This window comes from Drosophila persimilis, unplaced genomic scaffold (genome assembly GCF_003286085.1).
Source record: "Drosophila persimilis strain 14011-0111.01,24,50 unplaced genomic scaffold, DperRS2 tig00000579-arrow-pilon, whole genome shotgun sequence".
NCBI classification, from domain to species: Eukaryota; Metazoa; Arthropoda; class Insecta; order Diptera; family Drosophilidae; genus Drosophila; species Drosophila persimilis.
In genome coordinates, this window is record NW_020825322.1 from 1,869,093 (window position 1) to 1,882,039 (window position 12,947).

A 12,947-nucleotide genomic window follows, 5' to 3' on the forward strand; every position below is an offset into this window, starting at 1 on the left:
CTGGGGGACTAGGGATACGGGATACGGGCGATCATGAAGGCGTCAAACAAAGATCCACTATGTTAAAACCAAAGGAGGAGTCTGTTCGAGTCGGGTTCGGGCTTAGGTTTTGGGTTTGGTTTGGACTTCATTGAAAAAGCTCTTTTAAAAGCGTGCGCAAAACAAAAAATACAAAATCTTTGGACTTTAAGGCAATGCCTAAACTGGTCCCCATAATGTCCATATGTTAATTACTTTTACTTTCTGTCTGCATTAGCATTACGTTTGCATTTGGGTTAGGTTGCTTTTGAACTCTTTGATTTACGTGTTTTTTTTTTCTTTTTTTTTTAATTATGGAACGCTTTAGTGTTGTTAAAGTGTTGCGTGGTTTGGTTTTTGTGTGCTTTTTCCATCATACAATCGGTTGGTGAAAGTTCATTCCATACCAAGTGGCCTACCAAACGGTTAGCTACAGGTACAGTCACACAACTGTTTTAACTGTCTGCTGCTTCCGTTTGTAAAGTGTCGGTAAGGAAGTGCAAGTATGATGGAATCGGTCAACTATTAATGAAAACTATGTGGAAACTATAGGGAAATATGCAAGACGGGTATGGAAATCAAAGCTCAGAATTTCGTATTTGTGGTTTTGCCTGATGGTGATTTTGTCAATTCAATTTTGTACGATAGTTGTTCGCTTTCTAGACTAGAATTAGTTCCATAGGGTGTGGGTGGTTGAGTGATTGGGTGGTTGGGTGTGGGAATTAGAACAAGATCCGCATTCCTATTTGGTATTCGATTCAACAGATACTTAGTTCGAAGTCAGGCAGTGTGTAAAAGCATGGTTCGTATAGTTCTTTCAATATGTGACGGACATCGATTGAGAGTAAGTCAGCGAGAAGAGAGTCGCCATTCGAAGGGTGGTTCTCCAGATACGATTTCTATCTCTGGGGCTGGTGAAGAATCTATGTATGTGTGTGTATATCTCGGAGTGTGGACTGGTATTGTCTAAACAGAAAAAAGCGCATTTTCTCCAAAGTTTTCACTTTTCCTTAGCAAAAGCAAAGCATTTACATGTGTGTGTGTCTGTGTGTTTGTGTGTGTGTTCTATGTGTGTCTAAGTGTGGGTGCATGTGTGTATGTGCGCAATGGAACCTCACTTTATTAACTTTATTTTGTGGCATTACTCGAGTCAGAATATGCCCCGCCCCCGATCCTCATCCATGGCAGATGGCAGGGTACATTTAGATAGTTCATCGTTATTGCTATTATAATCGTAATCGTAATCGTAATCGCAATCGAAATCGCCTATCGCTTGCTTGTTAATAGAGAACTAAATACAGAACAGGAGCAAAAAGGCATGGCTAGTAAATAAAACGAGACAGAGAGAGAGAGAGAAACCAAAAAAACCAAAGGCGGTAAAGCAGCTGATTCAAACAAAGCTTAGCTTGGCATAATTTGGCGCAAATGAAGGGTACATTTCCTACTGTATCGTTTGGTTCGTTTGGTTTTTGGCTTTTCGGTTTTTGTTTTTGGTTTGGTTTAGATTTTCCTTCCTCCAATTGATTGCTGTGCCGCGGTGTGTGGCAAATAACACGAAAGGGGAAATAGGGGAAGCGAATGAGATTGCAAATGCGAATGCCATGCCACTGAAGTTTCGGGGCTAAAACTTTGTTTGAATTCAATATCGTAATCGTATTGTATTTAAATTAGTTATGTTACAATTACACATAATATATATTTTCGTTTGGTATTTACTGGCTTTGATTTTGTTTTAATTTCGCTTTTTGTTGTTCGTTTTTCGTTTTGTTTTTTCTTGTTTTTTTTTTTTACGATTTTCGTTCGTTTACTTGTAGATTAGGAAGTAAAAAAGAAGAAGAATGTGAAAAATAGAGCACATTGAAATTAAAACCTCTTAACATTTGTTTTATTCAGTTTTTGCATTTCAATTATTGTTTTTTGTTTTGGTTTTTGTGTGCTTTGTCCCGTGTTTTGTATACACTTTTTGCTCACTTTGTTCCTTCCATCCCCAGACGGAGGTGGGTCCTAACTTTCATTTACTTTCACATACAACTCTGTTCTGTTCCACCTGGTATTTTTCGTTTCGTTTCAAGCACTTTTAAGGATCCTTTGATCCTCCACTACGTGTTTTCCATACACTTGCTCCTTCATTGTTTTTGTTTATGTTTTTGTTCGTTACTCAAATCTGAATTTCACAGTATTTGGGTTTTTTTTCTACGGTTTGGTTTTCTTCCACTTCCATTGGCTCCATGCGCCCCAACTCCAAGATTTTCATTGGTATTGTTCTTGTTGTGTGTCAGTATGCGTGTGTGTGAGTGTCAGTGGGTGTGTGTGTGCTGGACATAACCTCAACAATGCAGCAATGCCAACTTGTCTTCTGCTTTCCACATTTGTATATTCGTATGTGTATGTGTATGTATGTATATGTATGCATTTCTGTGTGAGTGATGTGGGTGGGTGGGCTGTTGGTGTATGTATCTGTGTGTGGCTTGTGTGTGAGATGTATGCTTTAAACTTTTGTGATTTTCTTTGCTAATTGCCGCTACGCCTGCCTATGCAACTGTCCTACCGATTATTGGGCGATAGTTATCCGCTCCGCTGTAACCGAACTGCAAACGAAATGTGTTATCGATAGGCGAACGATCGCGTTGCGCTGTGTTGCGTTTCAGTGCTGTTTCTATCGGCGCCGCGAAATGTCAACTCTCTCTTATACTCTCTGTTTCTGTTTCTGCTTCTGCGTCTATGTGGGTGTGTGTGTTTTTTTTGTTGGTTCTACTTTTTGTCGCTACATATTCGTATTCGTATTTGTTTTTGTTTTATTTTGTATTGCTTTTGATGGCAGTTCAGGCGGTTGTTGTTTCTTTAATTTTCTTCATTTGGTGTTTTCTTCTTTATTTGAACTCTACTAGTTGTTGTTTTTCCTTTGGGTGTTTCGCTTTTGCTTTTGATTTAATCCCGTTTGGTTTAATTCATTTGGTTTTTCGTTAATTGGATAAAATGTATAATACAAACTATGCAGTTATGTAGGTAATTTGGTGTCCTCTCTCATTAGAATTAGTCAACAAAGTTCATGGATGTACTTTGGTTACTTAAAACGTTGCTTTTGTGTGGAAGGGGGGGTTGTTGTTGTGGTTGTTGGAGAAATGTTTCCTACTGCTTCTATATTTTTCTTCTTCTGCTGCGTATTACTCCTCCTGCACATGTCACTCATACTCTTTACTGGCTCTGTTCTTCATACTTGTTTTTATGGGTTTTGTTTTTTCCGTCAGTTAAATCAAGCGTGTGAAATTTGTTTTGGATAGAAAGTGAAATCGATCTTCTCCAGAGTGCTTTCGCAGTACTATTTCCTCCTACCAGCAAAAACAGTCCTTAGAGATTGTTCGCCTCTCGGTTCTATGGGAATCGGAATGGGAATGGGTACTATATACTATATTATATATTCTGGGTCTGTGTTAACTTATGTGGTATGCTTGTTTGGTGTTCATTTCCATTCTTATTTTTGTCATTTTTGTAATTTTTTGGTTGGATTCTTCTTCGGTTCTACTTGGGCCAATGGGGTTATAAGTATTTGATTTGTGGTTTTTGTTGGTTTTTTAGGGGGAAATTGCCTCTAATCTAATGAATTACTACGAGCTGCTTACAAAATATTTAGACATTTTGGTTTAGCTTAAATATGATTGTTGTTTGGGTTGTTGGTTGTTGTTGGTTGCTGTTGGTTGTTGACTCGGAACTGATGGAACTCAAATTTTAGCTGATGTTTGTTGGTGTTTTCTTGTTGTTGTTGCACTTTTTATAGCAGAAAATTATGCTTGTTGTTGTTAGCTCACTGTTGTTGTTGTTGTTGTTGTTGTTGATGCTGTTGTTGTTCTTCTTCTTATTTTTCTTCCTGTTGCTGTTGTTGCAGTTGCAGTTGCAAGTGGCACATGATGTTGTTGGTGTTGTTGTTGCGCCACCATTGCACTGCACCTAATACTCGCGTGCATCTTGGAGGGGGGGGCGAGGCCTGGCTCAGACATCCGCCGTGCGCGACGTTATGCTCGGCGAACGCGAGTGTATTACAACCTTGTGCCCGTTTTTGGTCACAAACCCATCACTCTCCACGAGGACGGCCGTCTGTCGGCCGGTGCTGCCGGCGCTCCCTGCGCCCGGGCTACCCGCCGCCGTCGCCGCGGCGCCGTCCATCGTCGGACTATTTACATTGCTCTCGTGCGGATCGGCTGTTGCTCCTCCTTCCGGTCCCTCGCCGCCGTCGCCGGCTGGCTGTGGGGCCGCCGCAGCGCCCGATGGATCGTTCTCGGGATCGAGTGCCGCCGCCCCATCATGGGGGCCAGTGGGTGCTGCATCGGCTGCAGCATCTGGATCATCCAGATCACCCGCATCACCGCCACCGTCGCCATCCTCGGGGCCGCCTTCTGCGTCGGACGGTGCACCACCGCCCTCGGCGCGCGTTTTATGCTTGCGCCAGGCATGTTGAATGAGGCGGGCACAGTACTCCTCCCGCTGGCGCCAGAGGGTGGAGGAGACGGGCTCGTAGCCCTCGGTGTCCGGCCTGGCGGCGATCTCGCCGATCTCGCCCGTCTCCTCAATGGGATTGCCTTTGCGCGCGAAAAAGTCTTTGGTCAGTGCGTCCAGTATGTCCACACAGTACATGAGGTCACCGCGACAGATGGGTATGTCCATCGATATGATTTTGTACTTGTTGGGCTTGTGGATCTGGAGCGGAGGCTCCAGCACGTCGAGGAACTCGGACAGCTGGTCGTATCGTATGTACTGGGTGCCCTCCGGGTCGAACTGTTGCCAGATCTCGTAGTACATATCGTAATCGTCGTCGGTGAGACCCTCCTGCACATCCTCGGTGGCCTGACTATAGTTCTCGAGAATGACAGCAATGTACATATTAATAACTATCAAAAAGCTTATAACTAGGTATGAGAGGAGAAACGTTATTCCAACGGTCGCTGAACCACAATTGCCCGGATAGCCTTTGTCGTTGTCGGGTGGATCGCATGCTTCCTCATTGATAATGGCGTCGAGTACACCATCCCAACCGGCTGAGGTAGACATCTGCCAGGTGTGCGTGCGTGCGTGAACGCGAATGCGGAATGGGGAAGTTGAGTTGGATACGGATACGGATATACAAGAGATACAAGAGTTATCGATTTGAAATCGAATTCGGATGCGGATACGGATGCGGATGCGGATACGTATACGGATTTGGTTGTGTATTCGGTTACGGAGGGGGGAGCGCAACGCATTGAAGGATCAGATGGGAACGGAGGAGTGGGAGTGGGAATGGTAGCACGGCAGTTGTGCGGTTGGTTTGGTGATGGTTTTTGTTCGATATATCGATTTTTGTATATCGATACAGGTCGTCAGGTCGTCGTTCGTGTGTGTGTTTTATGTGTTGGTTGGTTGGTTGGTTGGTTGGTTGGTTGGTTGGTTGGTTGGTTGGTTGGTTGTGTGGGCAGTGAAAGAGAAGTTTAAGACAGAAGATACAATACAAGAAGAGTCATTAGTCAAATTCAGTTAGGTAATGGATCACTTGGTTAAGCAAACTAGTTATGGCATACGTATATAGTTAGTACATGTATAAATAGTTGGTAATCATACATTGGGTGTGTATTTAGCATATACAGTTGAGGTACAATGTTGGCTCTCTAAACGGCTCTAAACTGTTTCGGGCATGTGCCTGGCAGGGCCTGGGCCAAGGCCTGGGTCGGAGGGATACTCATATCGGAAGCTCAATGCTTCAGTGAAATGGAAACTATGGTGGATACCTATACAGCCTGGAGCCGAGGCTGTTAGCGGCTTCTCCTGCCCGATGATTGCCTTGGCCGACTCAAATGAATCAAAGCATATGCTCATGAAAAAAGAGCTCAAGGAGCTCCAGGGCTCCAACAGAGAGACAGAATGAGTGAGAGGGTTGGAGGACAGGGGACAGATACAGCCGGGTGAAAAGATAGTTAGAGAGATGTATTAATTGGATTGGATTTGTGGGGAGGGGGGAGATAGTTGCGTAAGTTTCGTGTTCCTTAGCGAGGAGAACGAGCTCGAAGGCCGTTCTCAGATCTCGAGTTTTGGATCTCATGTGACGATCCATTATTTTCATTCTTTCGGTTCGCATTTAGCTGGGGTCTCATGAGGAAAGCTCAACATTTGTTTGGTGTTTGTTGAAAGAGCTGAATTAGATTTGTTTTTTGTACAATTTACAAAAAATTATGCATTTACAGAGAAGCAGATACTCGGAAATCAAATTGTTCAAAAAAGGGGCAAAAATAAGAGGAAGCTTTTCAACTTTCCAATCGGTGCTGGATGGCATTGAAGCATCGGATAATCGTATTATCGTTTCGGATTGCTGCAAACTAATGCCATCCCAGCAGAAAAAAGTGAACAAATCGTTTGAAACATTTGCGTACTTTTTAGACCGAGTGAACACTTAAACAAAGTTAAAACCAAAAACGATGAACAGACAGATAGGCAGATAAATGAAAAAATCGATAAAATAATCGGGGGTTAATCAAAAAATCGCACTAATTTAGCTTTTACCAACAACTACCGTAGCTTCAATCAACATTGTGATGTTGCCACTGAACTGAAAATAGCGGTCACGGACAGCAGTTCCGGTTCCGGTTCCGTGTCGTAATGTGCTTTGCACCGGATTGGTATCGATCGGTGGCTCTCTATCGATAGCCGCCGATCGTTAGCCGCCGATCCGTCATCCGTGAGCCACCGTTGTTTTTTCACAGGTTGTGTGAAATGGGTGTGGATTCAGTGTGGGGTCGTGGCAACATCACCCAACGACAACAACAATAGACAACATAAACCGTTAACGGAATTGTGGTTGGTGGTCTTACCTGAAAGAGCAGGATCATGCTCTGTCCGAACGTCTTGAAGTTGTAGACGTCGTTGATGCCGCTCTTCTCCTTCACATGCATGAAGAACGACATGCCGAAGATCGCGAAGATGAACATGACCAGGAACAGCAGCAGGCAGATGTTGAACAGCGCCGGCAGCGACATGGCCAGGGCGAACAGCAGCGTTCGTATACCCTTGGCGCCCTTCACCAGACGCAGTACGCGTCCCACTTTGGCCACGCGCACCACTCGGAGCAGTGTCGGCGATACGAAGTATTTCTCGATAATATCGCTAAGTACGAGACCTGCGATCATCATTATCATCATCATCATCATCATCGGTGCAAACGCAGCAAAAAAACGCAGCAGCAGGTGTGGAGGGGTGTGAAGAGAGTTAGTTGATGGTGAGAAATCAAATGGTTCAGAGTTCAGACTTCAGTCATTGGCTAGAGAGACAGACTGGGACTAGGAGATCTCGGGATAGGGACGGCTACATTAAACGGGCTCTGGCAATCACGAATGATTCCACACAACAATGACGCACTCAAGGGCGTGGGCGTGGGCGTGGGCGAGGGCGAGGGTGTGCCGAATCAAGAGAAAACACATTTAACATAGCTGAAATATGGAAAGCATTAGGTTGTCGACACTCTTCGCTCCTCCAATTACCACCAACGTTAGTAAAAACATACATATACGCGCAAATACACACGAAAATATAACGGCAACAGATACAGATACATAAGTACAGTGTGACCAAGTGATGCAATTATGGTACAAGTACAGTTGATACAAAAACGTAAGCAGGCCGAACAAAAAAACGGAACCTCTCCAAAAAGAGAAGTGATCCCATATCTGCGGTTAAAGACCGTAGACGAAAAAAGTATCTGCGATCGAATAGCCAAGATCAAAAGATCCCTGATGAAATGGCTAAGATCTTGGATCGAAGTAAATAGCTCAAAGATTGGAGATCAAAGTAGAAGGAACTAGAATCAGGATATCTAAGAGAAGGATCAAAGACCAAAAGATCTCATATGAACTTGCTAAGATCCAAGATTGAGGTGAATGGATCAAAGGCCAAATGTCAAAGATCCCAGATCAAAGATAACTGAAAAAGGGATCAATGATCGAAGATCAAATATTAAAGAAGAAAGATTAGAAAGTAAGCCGCAGATCAGATACAAAATTCAGCGACCGAAATAAGTCACAGTCGATATCCAATCGAATTGATATCAGCAAGTCGGCCAAAAAAAGGATCCCGAGGGATCATCAAATATACAAAGTACACACACGAATATACAAGATATATACATACAATATTAATAGCAGGATACACAACACATACAACTGAAAAATACACACACAAATGTACAGTTAAATTACAATTACGGCATAAGTACATATACATATACGGGTAACAGTTAGGAGTAGCACAAGTAGGTACAGTTAACGCAATATAGATGAACGGTTTAGATATACAGCTATGGGATAAAGAGAGTACACAGCTGGCCTGAATCGATTGGAGAACAGAAGCATTACGGAACTGAACAGACAACCCAAAAATTCAACTCAAAAGTTATTCAAAATTCAAACGGAAAACGAAAAACGCTTAGAAGATTAATATGTAATTAATGTTAAGTTTGTTAAATAACGATAAACGGCAGTAAACGGTAAAAGGTAAACGGTTAACGGTTAATGATTAACGAGAAATGGTTAAACAGAGAAAGCAGCAACGCTCGGTAGTCGATATCCTTTGGGCTGTTGGCTAGCAGTTGGCGCAGGAGCAGGCGTTGGCGTTGGCTTTGGCGTTGGCGTAGATTAAGCAGCAACAGCGACAGCGGTAAAACATAGCTTTTCTTTAGTCAAAAAAAGTTATCCCTATAAAATTTGTGTGTTTTTTTTTTTTGGTTCTTTTTGTTATGCTGGCTCGATACAATTACATTATTTTTCTTAAGCGATAATCCGCAGCATATTTTAAAAGTGCCAAATACTATCACGACTGCAAAGTTCGTTCGCCGCCCATCGGAGGCCAATCAAAATGTTCATTGGTTGTATTTTTAGTTTCTTTTTTTCATTTGTTTTGATGAAAACGAAATGCGCTCTAGCATGATATGAGCGGGAATCGGTTCTGGGCGGGGCTGGTGGGGTTACGAACGAACTATTTGCAGGACTTTTCCTATACCTAAGGGCGGGCGGGGGGCAGAGCGAATTAACAGCGATCAAAGTTAGGATCGGTAAAATAATAATTTTAGAAGTATACAAAATTGAAGCTTCTTATTAGTATTTAAACAGAGAGAGAGAGAGAGAGAGAGAGAGAGAGGATAAAAGAAGAGCTATATATAGAGAGAGATTGGAAGAGAGGGGTGGGGTGTGGTTGGTGGGGTGGTGGGGTAAAAGTCCCGCACTAGGGATCAGCTGTGGGGATAGTTATTTGGTTATACATATTATACACATTTATATGCTTTTTACTACGTTCATAGTAAAGTACATAATCTCCATCGTAGATTGGACCAAAACCATTAAGAAGATTCAGGCTAGTGCCGCGGCATCCCCCACATGATTAAATCTCTTTCGGATAATTTGATGGACAACTGGCGGAACCCTCCGGCTAGGGGCTACACACTATCGAGGGGCTGGGAGCTCTTGGTTCTAGGTTCGGGTTGCGGCCGTCGGGGTCCGGACCTTGGGGGCCCGGCTCCAGTCCAGCGGCCTTGCCGGATGCTGCACGCTAAGACAGTCCGCATGGCCGTTGTGCTGGCTGGGGCCCCGCCCTCATAATATTAGATAATTATAATCACTCTCGTACCATTGTACTATGCGTATCTATGCCGATCGTGGGGATCGTATTGCTGGGATGGGATACCGGGCAGCTAGCGCACAGAGTTATGCAACCGACAATCGCACAGAGTTTTGTGGAATGCCCATTGACACCTAACTCTGATTGAATCTTTTGTATATTTTTCTCCTCTTCGTTTGTTTGTTTGAATTTTCTTTTCTTTTTCTTTTTATTTCTTTTCTTAACTTTCGTTTCGTTTCGTTTCGTTTGGTTTCATTTGTTCTTTCATTTCATATTTTTTATGCGTTTTGTGCAAGCCATTTCGTGTGTGTGTGTGTGTGTGTGTGTGTAGTAAGTGTGGTAAGTGTGGTAAGTGTGTGTGTCTTTAGCAAGTTTTTAAAAATTATTATAGATTTTGTTATTGTTATTCATGTTATTTTGTTATTTATGAAATATGCATTTACAAAAGCGTAGTATTGTTCATTAAGATCCGTTCAAACTCTTCTTGATTTGCTTGTCTTGTGGATTGTTTTCAGGATTGCCTGGAAGCGTGTATTAAATTATTCGATGCGGATATCACTCTGCGCGTCTGCCTTAACATCGAAGCCAAATAATGAAGCAAACATTTAGGCGCTCAAAAAGTTGAAAGCATTTTTGTTTTGGTTTTTGTTTTTAGATGTTTGGAAAGTGTGCGATCGAGAACAGGTTTGGGGCGGGTGAGTCTCATAGTAACATATGATATACGAGTACGTAAACGGAAGCAAAAGCAACAGTAGGATTTCGCAGCTCTTAAATAGTAAGGGTTTACTGGAAGCTCCTCTCACACAATACTTAGTATTTCCAAAATTGAAACGATAAAGTTTTAAGGAAAAAAATGACAGCACGGGCTCTGCACCGGCTCTGGTTCTGACTTGGGTTTGGTTCTGGGTTTGGTTTTAGGGGTGTTTGTTTTGCGGCCCGGGGATATTGTCTGTTCGCTGGACAAAATATTTTTTTGGGCACAATTCGATTTGTGGAAACATTCCGGATAGCAGCAGAATAATCAGAAGCATCCTTTTTATGCTTAGCAAATTCTTCAATAAAATGCTGGATAAAAAGGAAGCTCTCTGTTGCAGTTGTCAATGTAGTAAAGCATATTTTAAGCCATCTTTTGTATAGTTTCAGCTACTTCTACTGGTAGTGGTACTGGTACTGGTACTGGTTTCTGGTCTCCTGTTGTTTGCTCCAATAGCCAATTCCCAAGTTTAGTTGAGTGTGATTCGATTGAGGGGGAACCTGCTCTTCCATTTGTTAGTTCTTTTTGTGCTTACGTATGCTCAATTTTAAGCTCTTAAATACGGTTTTAAGGATGGAATTAACAAAATAAAACGGTTGCCTAACAAACAAATGATACATCGATTTTTGTTCAAGATTTATCATATTGAAAAGTTGCAGTAAAATCATAATTTTCGCACGCATTTAAATCCGGCCGTTCTTAAAATTGATTGAGATTGATTTAAAAACAAAATGAAATATGTTGGATTTATAATTTATAATTGAATATTTAGAATATTTAGAATTTAACGCCAGCAACACAACGACAACAATTACAGAGGGGTTTAAGTACTTGTACAGTCAAATCAACACCAATAGTTCAACATTTGAGGCTTACTTTTAAATTCAAACTTAAATCAAAAAATATAGACATCGATTTACTAATTTTACACACAAATTTGGCAACAATAACAACAACGAAAATAATAATATTGATTTTTGAATATGCGATGGCTTGCACGTTTGCATCGTTAGCTGGCATGAATGAATGCTGTATAACAGTTGTATAACTGTTTTATTATATATGTACAAGTTATCAAAATACTGCATTAAACAGTTGCATAACGTTTATATAACAGCTGTTGAACAGTTATATAAAAGTTATACCACAATCAGGCATACATACATCAATCAAGTGAAAACGATTTATACAGCCAAATGGCAACTGTAGAACAGTATTACTACAGACAAGTAATTGTATAACACTTTCCGCTAACTGTACAAACGGCAAGAGCATCAAAAGCGAAAACAGAAAGAAAAACATCATTTTGGAATACGTTAAGCACAACAACATTGAGCTGCTCATACAGTGATCGTAGCACCCTTTACATACATATGTAGTATATAAATATATTTATATATATATATATATACATATGTATGCAAATATATAGGAGAATTGGGGCCACTGCATTATATGAGCACTCGCAATACATACATTTTGTACACAACAAACTGGCTGGGATGGGATTTATTATGGGGAGCTTATTGGGTGTGGTGGGGCTTATTGTACGAGTAATTACGAATCAACATGGAACAATGGAATTACGCATTACGTATACGACAGCAAGTTAGTAACAATTATCAAAAGGTATGCTTAAAGAGGAGCGTACTGTGTGTACATACATTACAGAAATATATAGTATATGCAAATATATATATATATATATATATAGAGAAAGAGAGAGAGAGAGTGGACAGACATATTTGTATACATCAAACAGAATTTCACTCACACATATGTAAGTATGCATGGAGAGTGTGGAGAGAGAGACAGAGTGATACCCATAGAGCGTACCCATAGAGAGCGTTCGATTGATTGGGAGGGATAATTGGATAATTGAATTGAAAGATTTTGGTACTAGTTTGGGTTCTGGTTTTGAGCACTCGGGTCGGATGGGTGGGGGGTCGATTTGCATACTTTGGCTAAGGGCCGGGGAGCTAGAGGGGGGTTTCGATAATTGGGTTTGGGTATGGTGGTAATTGTAATTTGCTTTTGGTTTTACTTACCTAAGATGGATAAAATGACAACTACTACATCAAATAAATTCCATGGCTCAATAAAATAGTGATATCGTAAAGCGAATATTTTTAATAGACATTCGGAACTGAAAATAACTACGAATATCGCATTGAGATAGTCAAGGACCGCGTTGTACGTGTCCGACGCATCGTAACGATCGAGTGTCATGGTGAACATGTTCAGACCAATGAATAACATTATGACTATATCGAATTTCTTATCGGTTACTATTTCAAAGACTATTGCTTGTGGACGCCACTGGAATGGTAGAAGAATTCAACCAAAGAACAACACGAAATCATTAATCGAAATCGAAATCATAACAGAAACAGAAACAGAAATAGGAACACAAATAGAAACGATAATTAATCGATAAACGGAAAACGGAAAAGAACGGAGAATCAATCGTTGGACACCGACAAAACACATTGAAGAGAAGAGAGAAAAGGAATAGAAGAGTTTCGTATAAGTACATTTGGTTAATCAT

The 12,947-nt window shown here is 41.4% G+C and overlaps 1 protein-coding gene across 50 annotated transcripts in view; it reads right to left on the reverse strand.

Moving 5' to 3' along the window:
- Positions 1-4,005: 4,005 nt before the first annotated feature.
- The window catches only part of LOC6603964 (sodium channel protein para), a 56,909-nt gene continuing 47,967 nt past the window's right edge, over positions 4,006-12,947 (reverse strand). For all 50 annotated transcript variants that reach the window (XM_026990313.1, XM_026990302.1, XM_026990315.1 and 47 more), the window contains 4 exons: positions 12,448-12,718; positions 6,852-7,156; positions 4,306-5,061; positions 4,006-4,257 (listed from right to left, as the gene is read on the reverse strand). In XM_026990313.1, coding sequence (XP_026846114.1) covers positions 4,006-4,257; positions 4,306-5,061; positions 6,852-7,156; positions 12,448-12,718 — 1,584 coding nt within the window. The remainder of the gene's footprint in view (positions 4,258-4,305; positions 5,062-6,851; positions 7,157-12,447; positions 12,719-12,947) is intronic.